The sequence below is a fragment of the Dipteris shenzhenensis genome, chromosome 12 (genome assembly GCF_047967505.1).
Source record: "Dipteris shenzhenensis isolate YYH24624 ecotype China chromosome 12, Dip_SZ_1.0, whole genome shotgun sequence".
Lineage (NCBI taxonomy): Eukaryota > Viridiplantae > Streptophyta > Polypodiopsida > Gleicheniales > Dipteridaceae > Dipteris > Dipteris shenzhenensis.
In genome coordinates this window covers 13,495,677-13,510,748 of record NC_141607.1, presented here as the reverse complement: position 1 = coordinate 13,510,748, position 15,072 = coordinate 13,495,677, and the positions used below count along the sequence as shown (strand labels likewise).

The following is a 15,072-nucleotide window of genomic DNA, read 5'->3' as shown; positions in this document are numbered from 1 at the left end:
CATCTTTTGTCACTGCTGCCCTAGTGCCTCTCAGAAATAGTCCAAATAGGATGGCAAAGATGCTCAGGCTCACGTCTTAATTGCATTGTCAGTTCAGAGGATGATAATCCCCCACATCAGGTCTTGCAGGATTACAAAGGATGCTTGGGATATGTTAGCCCCTTTGTATCAAATACACAATGAAGCACAGGTTGCATACTTGGGGAAGCAGTTAGATGCCTTGAAGATGGATGAGGAGGAAAGCATGGATGCCTATTTGGCAGAGATCAAGGCCTTTAAAGAGCGATTGGACAACATTCATGAGGTTGTGCCAGATAGTCTGATTATACTGATTTTTGGACTTCCGTACTCATATCAAGGGCTTGCAACCATGGCCATGGTCATCCCAACCATGACAGCTTTGATCAGTTGGCTGCTTTATTGTTGCAGGAAGAGCAAAGCCATGCTAATCAAAATGTCTCTATTTCAGGTGATCAGGACCTTTGCTACCCATCATAAATGTAATGTAAAAATGACAAAGCCTTCTAGGAAACTCAAGCACAACTGTGGTAATACTTCGGAGATATCTCTGAATGCCGAAAATACATAGAATCAGAGAAGTAGTAGTCTAGCCTTGCAGTCCAATGTGAAATTAAAGGTCTCAGCTTTACTGTAACTTTGCCGGACCTACTACAAAGAGCTGGCAGCTGATTCCACCCATACAGGAGTCTTAGTTTATCTCTGATTGTCAGGAGAGAAGTTAGGTGACCACCTTCTAAATATAGAGGTTGATTCCTAATGGTCCAGAGGCCATGGTCCAAAGCTCTCTCCCATCTTTTCAATGTTTTTCAGTTTGCCATCGTATTGAGAATTTTAAGATTGGATTTTTCAAAATAAATGTAGCTGCCCATGAAATGAAACTCCTTGACTTTCCATGTTGACAGCTTTTGCAATTACAACAGAGTGTTGCTTCAAGCGTCCAACTGAAATGTTATTATTTTACCTAATATAATAATGCTCATGTGCTCTTCTCTTTTCTTTTCTTTCCAGATACATGAATTTGGTCAGGTGCCAAGGCAGCTTTTCTCCAAACCACACCCACAAAGGTCGAGAGGAAATACAAGACGCAACAAAGTTGCTAGAGAATCCAATGGAATCTCGCACAAAGGCATATTTAGAGGTGTGAACCCACAGTTTTTATCACAGATTATGTCTGTAATTTCAGCTCAAGATAACAGGATGGAACATGTACTCAACTCAGCGCAAGTCCAAAGTCCATCTACATCATGTCTTAAGGCAGATTCTCAAATGGATGGAGTGGCTGGTCCAAATAGGGTGGTTAACGCTCCAAGTGTCAATTTGTCTAATCTCCCAGACCAAACACCATGGTTATCAGAAGCTGTCGAAAGTGGGGGAGGAGTTGAAACACGGGATGTACATCAAAAATATATGAGGCAGGCAAACGTAGAGGCAGTAGAAGAGCAAAAATTTCTGAGGATTGCAAGTGCAAGGAACACAGAAGAGCAAAGGCTCATGAGGCTTACAAGTGCAATGTCAGAATATAATTCCTGGGATAAGTGGTCTCCAAGTCCCGGGACTGAAGTCAAAGGTAGTGACTGGAAGCCCAGCAGAGAAGTTGTCGACCTGCATCAGGAATTTGAGATGAGCATGGTTTTAGCAGGAGGGCTAGCTGCAGGGGGTTTATCTACAATGCCTGAAAATCTGGCAACTCAAGTAGCTGTAGAAGGCAGTGAGTCTTACTCTCATTATTTGCATCAGGATAAAAGATGTGTAGGTAACAGGTCTCCCCGATCCTGGACATTCAGAGAACGCTTATCCAAATCACACTCATTAAGGATCCACAGAGGTCCAGTGAATGCAGTACTTCTTTCTGAAGAAAATGCCTCAGAATCCTTAACCTTGTACTCTGCAGGTCAGGATGGCTTCATCAAGGTATGATAACTCATATTTATTATGATGGATTTCTCCCAGAAAAATTAGAATCTAGGGACTGCTACCCAAGCAGCTTTCTTTGCAATAGAGGCAATCGTAGCTCACAAGAGGCTGCTATATAAGGCTACATTGTGTAACACCATGGGTGCATAAATCAAGCAAACATCATATAATCTCTATGCCAATCCATTTTTGTCCTATTTTGACATACATACTTCGGTTCTTTTGTTTTGCATCGTAGAGTTAAGGGCTGATCTGAATCTTCAATTACCATTTTGTATATACTATCGAGTGCGTTGAGTTGTAGGTAGGTTCACAATAGACGAATGCTCTCCATGGAATTTCATGGAATAGTCTCTATCCTGTAAGTCCTAAGTCATTTTGTAGGATTAATATGAATCTATAATGAACTAGCTTTCCTTTTTTGGTATGGAAGTTCTTTGGAGTGTTTAAAAGACCTGTTTATTTCTTTGAAATCAGAAAATATGAACATTACCATTGTGATGGTGCCTTCATAGGTCTACTCTGTTAACGAAGGCTCCCAAATACGTGCAACAAAGTTGGGGAATTTGCCTCTATCAGCTCTCACACTTGCTGGAAGCTGTGATAAGTATCCGGTATGTTTTAAGAAGATAAGTTCCTTGCGTTTCTGATCTCAGTGTATAGAGCGTGAGGTTTCCCAATGAAGACCTCAGTCTTATTGTGTTTAACGTGTGCAGATAGTGTTAGCAGGCTCATATGATAATTGCTTGTACGCTTACTCTGTGGACTATGGCCGGGCACTCGGGAAGGTAAAAGTTTTTAACTAAAATTATTCCATTGAGGGACCAAACAAATGGGAAGCATGCTGCTAAAAGTTCATGGTAATGATTGCAAATCACTCAGGTTTTCCATTAAGTGCAGATTCGAGTGCATGAAGAGACTGTGTCATGTGTGAAAATAGTTGATCATAGCTTTCAAAGGCTGATCACAGCGTCATGGGATGCGACTGTTAAAATTTGGACCATGGAAGAAGGCAGAGGTGGCTGGTCTACAGGCTTTGGTCTTGGCACGACCAATAGTGAATCTGGTATGTCAGTTATGTTCACGTTTTAAATGTAGTTTATATCAATTACAAACGGAATAGCGTCTGCTTCTGCCAATGGGAAGGCTACATCAACATGATCTTGTTCCAATGGCAGCCTGTATACCTGAAGGGCAATTTCTTGAACATGATGGGGCTGTTTTGTCACTTGATGTTGAGCAGGATGGCTACCTTGTTGTCTCAGGTGAAGAAGATGGTGAGTTTTACATGGTTCTCACAACGTTATAATATTTATGTTTGTTAATTGTTTGGAGCCATTTGAAAATCCCTCTTCTTAAAAGGCCAAATCTTAATTGGCTCTGGTATATGTTTTCTCTATGACGTATGTTGAACACTTGGAGCATGGGCCTTTTTCAGTACCTAGTGAAGCATATGGTGAACTGCTTTCTCGCTTTTTAAATTTATACCTTGCATTGGTAGAGTCACTTTTCTCAATCGATCAAATTTGTATGTTTTCTCTTCTTAACACTTGAAACATGCTAAGCTTTTGTTTGCCCAGCTGCCCCAAGCCTACAATGTTTGATTCTTTGGCATCCCATCTCTTCCAAAAAAGCCTGTTCCTCCCCTTTGAGAGTTGCATATCCAGTTTTAGTGTGATTGAGCCAGAAGCTTTACAAAATATATCAAGGACTCCATAGCCTCTTTGATATCCTAGGTATCATTCTTGAGGGTTAAATTTGTATCATCCAACAAACTGTTGGCATATAAGGTGTTTGCTAGAGGGTAGCTCAATGCCTTTTACCTTTCCTTCTTGGCTCTGATGCTATAGAAGCCACCCCACAGAGTTTGCAGCAATTGCAAAAAGTAGAGGAGCAACAGGACACCCCTGTCTCATAGACCTTTTAAGAACAAATTTAATATTCAATTAAATTTTATGTATTTGTACTAGTGTAACAAAATGTCATAAGCAGCACCAGTTTATTTATATTACCTTTGACTTCTCATTTTCTGTATGCTTGTTTTACTAATAGGTACTGTTATTGCTTGGGATCTCCGAAATCCGAACTCAATGCTATGGCAATATGGTGTAATTAAGGGGCCTGTTGTTGGCATTCGACTTATTACAGACGGCACAAAACTTGTAGTGGCATCTGCAGAGGGCAATGTCCATTTGTTGGATGTAAGGCTTCTTATTACCTTTTGTTGCATTCTGAACTTAATTGTGCCTAAAGAGAATTCCCCAAAATAGATATTGTATCTCGATTTGATACCATCATTCGCCTGACCAAGACGTGCGATTTCAAATAATCCTTTGAATGACACCACGTTATTTGTAATCAGAACATATCCTTAGTATGTAATATTATTTCCTCATAGTTCCATTTTGTGATCCTTTTCTATTTTTGGAGCTTGTAGGCATCTTTAGGGCTAGCAAATGAGTTTGACATCTAATTTGAGTTGTCTTTTTCTAATACCATTTTTTGCACCATATACTTCATTGTAATCTTGGGATATTGGTGTTACAAGGACTTAGCTCAGGTCTTTGCAAAATCATCAAATGCACAGAAATGAACTTTTGTGCTTGATATCATGACTAGGACAAGATTGCATGGTAAAGTCTCTTACTTTTATTGTCATGAGCTAAGTATCTGTCTCTAGCGTTGCAAGTGCTGCTAGTGACGTGTCCCTGGATCACTCATGCTCACTGCCTCGTCCCACCCTTAGCCACTCAGCCTACCTTGACAGCTCCCTCTCCTCCACTTATTCCTTCTGCTGTCTCCACCTTCTTGGCCCTACAACTTTTTGCTAGCTTATTTGCGGGTATCATGTTGGAATATGGAAGCAAGAACTAGAACTAGAAACTAGAAATGAAATAACAAGACTGAAAGACAAGAAATACCTTGAGAAGAGTGTAGACAAGACACAAGCTAGACTGATGGATTACAATGATGTGACCCATTGAATATATGGGCCAAAGTACAAGACATAAAACAAGAGTGCTTATGGGATAATTGTAGAAGTGCCACATGGCACATACTCAAGACATAAAGACTAGACTTAGACTATTGTAGACTAGGAAATAGTACACTTAGTGTGCACTTATCTCCAATAGGGAGAGGGCAGGGGTGGAGGAGGGGGGCGGGGGGGCTGGCGGGTGAAGGAGAGGGAGGGCGGGAAGGAGGAAGGGGAGCGGGAGGGTGAGGGAGGAGGGAGAGGGGGCTGGCAAGGAGAGAGGGAGAGGAGGAGAGAGGGAGAGAGAGAGAGGGGGCTGGCGAGGGGAGGGAGACGGGGGGCAGCGAGGGTGAGGGAGAGGGAGAAGGGGCTGGCTGAGAGAGGAGAGGGGGGAGGGGGGCAGCAGAGCTCACGGGGAGAGGAGCAGCTCTAGGCTACAAAGTCTCGAGATCCTCATGAGATGACACGTGATTATCTTTCAAGAAAGCCCCATTTGGAATTATAGATGGGCAATGTTTACCCACTCCAATAACACACCTGGGGAAGCGAATTTTTGCTGCTGACTAGTTTGCTGAGGATATGTCACAGGTTATTGAGCATGTAAAAGAACATATTAAGAAGGCCTAGGTTCAACAATCCAAGGCAACCAATAAGAAAAGAAAAGAAGTTTATTACAAGGAGGATGATCTAGAAGGGTCGAATGAGAGAGAGAGAGTGCAGGTAGCAAAGGGTCGCAAAAGAACACCCGTCACGTCAAACTTAGATAAACCAAAAACAAAGGAGTACAAGGTACAAGTACCTAGACCTAGGACTAAGTGTCCTAGGTGTCACATAGGACTAAGTGTCCTATGTGGCCTAAAAGACACTAACACTATAAGTGTCTTTATTTATGCCTACAAGGCACATACCATGGCCTATAGGGCATCACTAGAACCACCAAAGGATGGCCTACAAACCCCCCTCCATGGGATGGACTGAAGTACTCTGGAAATGTCTCAGAATACCTGGTATTTTCTAGTCATGGTGGCACATGTTCATCCAAAAGGAAATAGCCACCTATGAATGTACAAGGGATGTCAGATCATGTAACAAAGGGAACCAAGTGTAAAGCCTGTCGAAAGACTTCGAACTTGGGACAAGGAAGTGCCTTTGTAAACATATCTGCTATGTTGTCCTCCGTGGGAAGATAGGACAACTCTATGTCTCCTGCTGACAACCGCTCCTGAACATAATGATAGTGAACTTCAATATGCTTGGTACGCGCATGAAACACTGGGTTACGCGCAATGGCCAAAGCACTCTGGCTGTCAGTGTAGACAATAGTGGAGGATGTCTGGCGAATACCAAGATCTGTTAAGTAACTGTCAAAGCCAAACACACTCTACTGCAGCGGTGAAAGCTGCCCTGTACTCGGCCTCACAGCTAGACGTGGCAATTGTTGGTTGCTTCTTGCTGAGCCAAGAGATACATTAATTGCCAAGCAAGAAACAATTGCCAGTATGTGACACTTTGGTGTCGGAACATCCTGCCCGGTCACTATCCGTGTAAGCATGCATGGTAAGTGAACCCTGATCACCATAGAAGAGGGCTAAATCCTGAGTGCCTCAGAGATATCTGAAGACTCTCTTCACTGCCTGCCAATGCTGTGAACTGGGCATGTGCATGAATCTACTGAGCTGAGATACTGCATACTGCAAGTTAGGTCTGGTGTGACATAAATAAATAAGGCATTCAACAGCCTGATGATAAAGAGTGATATCGCATGGTGGGCTCCCATCATGAGCTGAGAATTTGAAGCCAGGGTCCACTGTTTGGCTTGCAATCCTCAAACTGAAAACGTTCAAGGAGCTGTCCAATATACTTGGACTGAGACATCATGATACCCCCCTCAACATGAGCAAACTGAATGCCCAAATAATAATGGAGCCGTCCCATGTCTGACATGTCAAAAATCTGCTGCAAATCAGCCTTGAAAGCTGCAATTTGTTGAGTATCTGGGCCCGTGATGAGCATATCATCCACATATAAAATCAGCACTAAAAAATCAAATCCACTCCCACTGACATAAAGAGTGGGTTCTGTGGGACTATTCTGAAAACCAAGGGATAGTAAGTGTGCATGAATTTTGGCATACCATGCCCTGGGTGCCTGCTTCAAACCATAAAGGGCTTTTCTAAACCGGCATACCTTATTTTCAGAATTAACAACCTCAAAGCCAGGAGGTTGTGTGACATAGACTTCTTCCTGCAGATCCCCATGAAGAAAAGCAGTTTTGATGTCAAGCTGGTGCACTTGCCAATGATGATGGGCTACAATGGCAATGACACATCTAATGGTAGTAATCCTGGATGTGGGAGCAAATGTCTCCTCAAAGTCAATGCCTTGTCGTTGGGCATACCCTTTTGCAACAAGACGGGCTTTGTATCGATCTATGCTGCCATCAGATTTCCTTTTTAATTTGTAGACCCACCGAGCTCCAATGGCATGCTTGCCAGGAGGGAGATCTACTAATTCCCATGTGTCATTTTTGGCAATAGATTCTAACTGAGCTCTCATTGCATCCATCCACTCTTTGCTGTCAAAAGCATCTTTATGGCACAGAGGCTCTTCATTGCAAGCTGTAGCAAGGAGTGCAAACTCAAGAAAGTGACCATGCTGTCTATTCCCTGATCTTGTCTGGGCAGCAAAAGGCTGATCTTGTTTGTTGTCCCTCAATGTATCAAGAAGCCATCTGGGAACTTGCATTTGCTGTCTATTGACAGCTCTTTCTTCAATGACTGCATCATGAATAGTGGGATCATTTTGTGCCGGAAGAGAAACCTGCAAATCAGCATGAGGTTGTGGCTGATTATTGCTTAGTGGAGGGCCTGCAGGAGGCTCATGTTGCTGGTCAAGATCCTCTTCTAATGATAGCAGAGGTAACCAAGATTCAAAGGCATCAAACATGTAAACATCTGGCTTTGCTTTGCAGTCCACAAGAGGAGAAGCTGAATGTTCAGCAAAGATTACATCTCTACTGACAATAATCTTCCTAGTATTTGGTTGATATAACCGATACCCTCTACTCTCTTGGCTGTAACCAATAAATATGCATTTGATTGCCTTGTCATCAAGCTTATGTCTCAGCTGAGATGGTACATGAACATATGCAAGAGACCCAAAAACTCTCATGTGTGAAAGTGAAGGCTTCTTGTCTTTCCATGCTTCATAAGGTGTAACAGTCTTCAATGCCCGTGTAGGTGATCTATTCAGCACATAGTTGGCACACATTACTGCATCAAGCCAAAATTTATTGAGCAAAGACTTGGCCTTAAGCATGCATCTGGCCATCTCCATTGTGGACTTGTTTTTTCTTTTGAGAAACAAGATTCTGCTGAGGAGTGTAAGGAGTAGTACATGAGTGAATAATGCCCCATGAAGACAGAAATGCATCAAACTCCTTTGACATATACTCTCCCCCCCTATCTGTGTTGAGGGTGACAAGCTTGCATCCTGATTCATTCTTAACCATATTTAGCCATCTCTGAAAGCATAGGAAAACTTCAGATTTGGCTTTTAAAGGATATATCCGGCAATATCTTGTGAAATCATCAATGAGAGTCATGAAATACTTGTACCCCTTAATGGCATTTGTCCTCATTGGGCCACAGACATCACTGTGCACTAGCTGCAATTTCCTTTGTGAGAGTTTTGGACAATTCTTTTGAAAAGGAAATCGATGCATCTTACCCAAAAGACAACTCTCACACACATGTTTGGAAACTATGTGAGTTTGAGGTACATCATTTGCCATCGTTTGTGAATGTAGCTTTGCAAGAGCTCTATAATTGAGATGGCCCATTCTCTCATGCCAAAGATGAGTTTCAGCAAGCTGTGAATCTGAAATAGCAAATGCTTCAATAGAAAGTACAGCTGAGTGATGATCAAGGTGATAAAGCCCCTTTTGCAAAGTGCCAGTGAGAACTATGGCATTGTCATCACGAAGATCATAAACTAGGCATCCGTAGCCATCAAAAATCACTATGAAACCTCAACTAGCAATTGCTGAAATTGAGATCAGGTTGACTTATTTCCAGGCACAAAGAGAACATTTGTCAAAGTGACAGGATGACTTGAAATAGATGTGAGCTGCACATCTCCTGTTCCTTTTACAGTTATATGAAGCATTATTAGCACATGTGACAGTCCCCCCTCGAGGTGCATCAGCTAAAGAGTGAAACAACTTTCTGCAAGATGTGACATGCTTGGAAGCACCACTATCAAAGTACCAGGATTGAGCATCATTAGCAGTAAAGAATGCATCAGCTTTGGAGGGATCAAATGAGCAATGGACAGCCCATGCCCAATCATCCTGAAGAGCATGTGCATGTGAAGCATCTTCTGGCTCATGGGTTTCAATAGCATGTGAGGCATTAACTGTCAATCCTGCTTTCTTTTTCTCCGAAGCAATGCGCTTCCTGCATTCTGAAATGTCATGTCCAAGCTTGCGACAATAGTTGCATCTTTTCTTCTTTGACTTATCTGCTGTATTTTTAGATGCATGGAAGGAATTGCAGCTGTTATGCGCAGATTTTGGCTTGCCCATAGGCTTGGAAGCCTTGCCTCTTCCTGTCTGCTGTGAAGCAAATGCATGATCAGGAATAATGGCTTGTCTATTAGCTCTACTTTGCTCTTCCTACAAAAGCAAAGTCACTAGTTGATCAAAAGAATAGTGGTTTGGATTACCTATGGCCACTAATCGAAGGGTTGTAGCAAACCCTTGATATGTATCTGGCAGTCCATTCAATGTGGTACTGACAAGCTGTGAATTTGGCACCACCTCATCAATGTTGGCAAGCTGTTCCATGAGGTCCTTGACCTTTGTTAGGTATGCATCCATAGACTCACCTTCATTCATATTGACTTCCTGTAATTGCCTTCTCAAATATGCAACACAAGCTTCATTGCGAATCTAATAGAGAGAAGCCAATTTATCCCAAGCATCTTTGCTGTCCTGCAAGACCGGATGTGTGGAATAATGATTCTCTTGCATGATAAAGCAATGCATGAATGTGCATTTGCATCTCTTGCGTCCCATCTTGACTGTTCTTGAGTTGGAAGAGCAGCAGCAGGAGTGCTAGAGGAAGAGGCATCAGGAGTAGTATCCCCTGCAGAAGGACCAGCAGTAGAGGCAACCACTGTAGCAGTGGCTGGCCTCAGATCAGCCCCAGAAACAATATTCCACAGATGCTTTGCAACAAGAATATGTTTCATGAGATAAGACCACATCAGATAGTTGGTGCCATCCAACTTATCATCTTCACGAAGAACTCCAAGTAAATCTTGATTGTTCCCAGCCATAGCAAATGTGATACCCTGAAAAAGACCTGAAAACCCAAAAGCCTCAAGGCTATCACTGCAAAAATCTGGCTGTCCAAAAATGACAGCAAATATCTGCAAATTTCTGACCCAAATCAAAGGGCAAATGCAGATCTGACCCAAATGTGACTGTGGCAGGCAATGTTCACTGCAAAAACAGTAAATCTGGCAAAAGCCCCAAATTTATTGAGGGCAAATAGGCCAAAAAGAGGGCAAATACAGAAAAGCCCCAAATTTTGCTGAATTTTTTGCAAATGTGACCCAATGTATAGCCTCAAGGCTTTAAACTGCAAAAGTATGATTTACTTTCCCAAACACCAGCTGAAATTGAGCTCCCAACACAAAAGCCCCAAATTTTGTTGACCTGAGTGATGACGTGGCACAATGTGACAGTCCTGAACCTGAAATTAACTGAAAACTTCAATTTTTGGAAAACCTTGTCCAAAATATTGTATTGACAGGTTGAAGGTCCAGATGTCAAAAGCCCTAAATTTTTATGTTGGAAATTAGGGTTTGACAGTCAAATACTGTCACAATGCAGTAGGTTCAGCAAAGGGGAGGCTGTAGGATCCTATAGAGAGCAAATTGGACAACTCTAGAGAGGCTCCTAAATAACTCGCGTGGAGTAGGCGCCTGCTGTAGATGAGCATTCGCCACTTGGAGGTGCCTCGGAATAGAGCCTAGTGCAGATTGCGAGCTGAAAATTTGTATCCAGCTGGTCGCCTAGCCAGTAGAAGTACCTGCGATGGAGATAGAGTCTCCAGCAGAGCAGCAGCAGCAAGTCGAGGTGAAGGAGCAGCTACAAGATGGCTGGAACTGCCTCAAAAGGCTTTGAGCTAACGATGTAGCTGCTGGAAATCCTGAAGAGTGTCCTAGACAGATCGCGATCTGCTGTAGAAGTAGCCTGAAGTGAAAAGACAGCCATACAAGGCCTAAACTAGCTGATGGAGATCTGCAAAGTGGTGCGGACAGACCCTTGTGAAGTCGCCGATGAAAAACTCCTGGAAGTCCTTGGAACAGCTGCTGCAAGAAATGTACGGTATTCGTACATGTCTGTACGGACGTCCGTACTATTGTACGGACTGTACGGAGAAATGGCGCAGGATAGCAGACCTATTGAATGATGGAGCAGGTACAGCACAATACAGCAGGTGTCCGGGCAACTAGTACGATTTGTACGAAAAGGGTGCGTAGGAAGAAGATCCTGCCTCTGATACCGCTATTCATGATGCAGTCATTGAAGGAGCTGTCAATTGACAACAAATACCATTGAAGGGTCGAATGAGAGAGAGAGAGTACAGGTAGCAAAGGGTCGCAGAAGAACACCCGTCACGTCAAACTTAGATAAACCAAAAACAAAGGAGTACAAGGTACAAGTACCTAGACCTAGGACTAAGTGTCCTATGTGGCCTAAAAGACACTAACACTATAAGTGTCTTTATTAATGCCTACAAGGCACATACCATGGCCTATAGGGCATCACTAGAACCACCAGAGGATGGCCTACAGATCGGGTTTTACTAAAGATTGGTAAAAGAAGAATCTAGTCAGTGAGAGGAAGTACAAAACATGTCAAGTTAGCACCGAAGTTTTATGGTCCATTTCAGATTTCAGCAGCTTTACATCCAGAACAAGGATCCAAAGCGTATGAGCTGAAATTACCTGCCCATTAGCATATGAAGAATATCTTTCATGTGACCAATTTGAAGAGATACATGGCGATACTTCTGCGTTTTTGGATACTCAGCATCAAGAAGAACGTGAACTTGAAGATGGGACTGAAGTTCTTACTCCAGAACAGACTGTGTACCATAAAGAGAAGAGTACTCATGGAAAGAAGAGATATATGTATTCACTGAAGTTTAAAAACCGGCCAGCTAGTGATGCAAAATGGATGGAAGAAGAGTTCTTTACAAATTTTCCACAAATACTTGCAGATTATAAAGAGGTGATCCAATTGCAGAAGTAACAAGAGAAAGTGCACGTAAGAGGAAGAGACAAGCAATAATCCAGAGGAGGACTTCTGCTCATTCAAGCAGGAGGGAGTGTCATGACAAGAGAAATGATTATTTAGTTAATTAATAGTCATTAGAACCTTATTATTGTTAGGCGTGAATTTGGTGGTGCAGTTATATGTTTGTATTTATGATCAATCAAGCGGTGTAAATAGTACCGCCAAACTATGTAACATTGGCCAATGATTAGTAATAAAGATGTGCACACACGTGTCTAGGTCCTAGGGGCAATAGGAAAGGGAAGGGTGCATTAGAGTGCATTGAATGGTAGGTGCATGGGTCATAGGATAAGGATAGGTGTAAATGGGAAGATGGAACTTGAGTGATCTCAAGGGACATTAATGAAAGGGTATCACCCTTCATTGTGAATCTCACGTAGCATTTTCTCTACCACATTGCATTCATCTGCCTTATCTCTTCCACCTTGCATGTAGGTCGAAGTACTCTCACGAGGGCACTCTTCCCCATTGGAAGGCCAATTGGCATTCAAATTCTGCATACATTGCACACATTTGCATTCTTCAGAAGTCTAGTTCTTCACAATCATCACTTTGTGATGGGGCTGATATGTTGTCCATAACATGCTAAATAAATGAGCTCCATGCCTTTGCTCATAATCATACTCCCTTTGGCCAACATAATTGTTATATTGATGCCTTCCACCACTGCCTCTACGGTTGGAATTTCGCTTGGCATAGCAATCTGTCTCAAAATGACCACATTTTCCACAAAAATGGCAATTTTCAGCTTGTTGCACATGGCTGGCCCTTCCTCTACCACAGTTTGGGGCTCTCTCCCTTCCTCTTTGCATGTAACCACGGCCTCTTGGCGCATAATCATTTATGTCTCTATTGTGTTCATGAGCATATGGACCCCTCCCACAGCCTCTTGAGGGTCCACTCCGCCCTCTTAAATCACTTCTACCTCCCATATGGTAGAATAAATTCTCTCTTCCACGACTAGTGTAGGTGTGGTAAGCGTGGGAGCAAGTACACGAGTAGAAGCTGAAGGATGTCACGTCAACTAGAATAGAAGAAATGAAAGTACAAAGTACATGAAGATAGACCCTAGGACTAAGTGTCCTAGGTGTCACATAGGACTAAATCTCCTATGTGGCATAAAAGGCACTAAAATACTAAAGTGCCTATAACTATGCCTACAAGGCACATACCAGGGCTCATAGGGCATCACTATGACCGGGAGGAGATGGCCTACAAACCCCCTCCATGGTATGGGCTGAAGTATTTTGGAAACGTCTTAGAATACTTGGTATCTTCTGGTCATGGTGGCACATGTTCATTCAAAAGGATATAGCCACCTATGAATGTACAAGGTATGTCAGATCTTGTAACAAAGGGAACCAAGTGTAAAGCCTGTCGAAAGACTTTGAAGTTGGGACGAGGAAGTGCCTTTGTAAACATATTTGCTATGTTGTCCTGTGTGGGAAGGTAGGACAACTCTATGTCTCCTGTTGACAACCGCTCTCGAACATAATGATAGTGAACTTCAATGTGCTTCGTACGCGCATGAAACACTGGATTACGCGCAATGGCCAAAGCACTCTGACTGCGAGTGTAGACCATAGTGGAGGATGTATGGCGAATTCCAAGATTTGTAAGTAACTGTCAAAGCCAAACATACTCTACTGCCCTGTACTCAACCTCACAGCTGGATGTGAAACCGTGGGTTGCTTCTTGCTGAGCCAAGAGATACATGAACTGCCAAGCCAAAAACAGTTGCCGGTATGTGACACTGGTGTCGGAACAACCTGCCTAGTCACTATCCGTGTAAGCATGCATGGTAAGTGAACCCTGATCACCATAGAAGAGGGCTAAATCCTGAGTGCCTCTAAGATATCTGAAGACTCTCTTCACTGCCTGCCAATGGTGTGAACTGGGCATGTGCATGAACCGGCTGAGCTGGGATACTGCATACTATAAGTCAGGTCTGGTGTGGCATAAGTAAATCAGACATCCAATAGCCTGCTGGTAAAGAGTGATATCACATGGTGGGCTCCCATCATGAGCTGAAAATTTGAAGCCATGGTCCACTGGAGTAGAGATTGGATTGCAATCCTCAAACTGAAAACGATCAAGGAGCTGTCCAATATACTTGGACTGGGACATCATGATACCCCCTCAACATGAGCAAATTGAATGCCTAGATAATAGTGCAGCTGTCCCATGTCTGACATTTCAAAAGCTTGCTGCAAATCAGCCTTGAAAGCTGCAATATGCTGACTATCAGGGCCCGTGATCAGCATGTCATCCACATATAAAATCAGCACTAAAAAATCAGATCCACTCCCACAGACATAAAGAGTGGGCTCTGTGGGGCTATTTTGAAAACCAAGGGACAGTAAGTGTGCATGAATTTTGGCATACCATGCCCTGGGTACCTACTTCAAACCATAAAGGGATTTTCTCATCCGGCATACCTTGTTTTCACAGCCAACAACCTCAAAGCCAGGAGGTTGTGTCACATAAACTTCTTCCTACAGATCCCCATGAAGAAAGGCAGGTCTTGATGTCAAGCTGGTGCACTTGCCAATGGTGATGGGCTGCAATGGCAATAACACATCTAATAGTAGTAATCCTGGAAGTGGGAGCAAAGGTCTCCTCAAAGTCAATGCCTTGTTGTTGGACATAATGCCTTGTTGTCACAGTTACGCTGAAACGCGTTTCAGAGCCTAGCCAGGCCTGAAACGCCGTTTCAGAGAAGCCCCGTTTCCTGAAACGCGTTTCAGGGTCTGAAACGTTTCAGGACCCTGAAACGGCTGGCTGAAACGTT

At 43.0% G+C, this 15,072-nt stretch overlaps 1 protein-coding gene across 2 annotated transcripts in view; it reads left to right on the top strand.

Moving 5' to 3' along the window:
- The window catches only part of LOC147895841 (uncharacterized), a 161,892-nt gene that overhangs the window by 129,701 nt on the left and 17,119 nt on the right, over positions 1–15,072 (top strand). For both annotated transcript variants that reach the window (XM_087382900.1, XM_087382899.1), the window contains exons 14-19: positions 1,030–1,932; positions 2,451–2,549; positions 2,652–2,723; positions 2,836–3,001; positions 3,114–3,212; positions 3,988–4,136. In XM_087382900.1, coding sequence (XP_087239026.1) covers positions 1,030–1,932; positions 2,451–2,549; positions 2,652–2,723; positions 2,836–3,001; positions 3,114–3,212; positions 3,988–4,136 — 1,488 coding nt within the window. The remainder of the gene's footprint in view (positions 1–1,029; positions 1,933–2,450; positions 2,550–2,651; positions 2,724–2,835; positions 3,002–3,113; positions 3,213–3,987; positions 4,137–15,072) is intronic.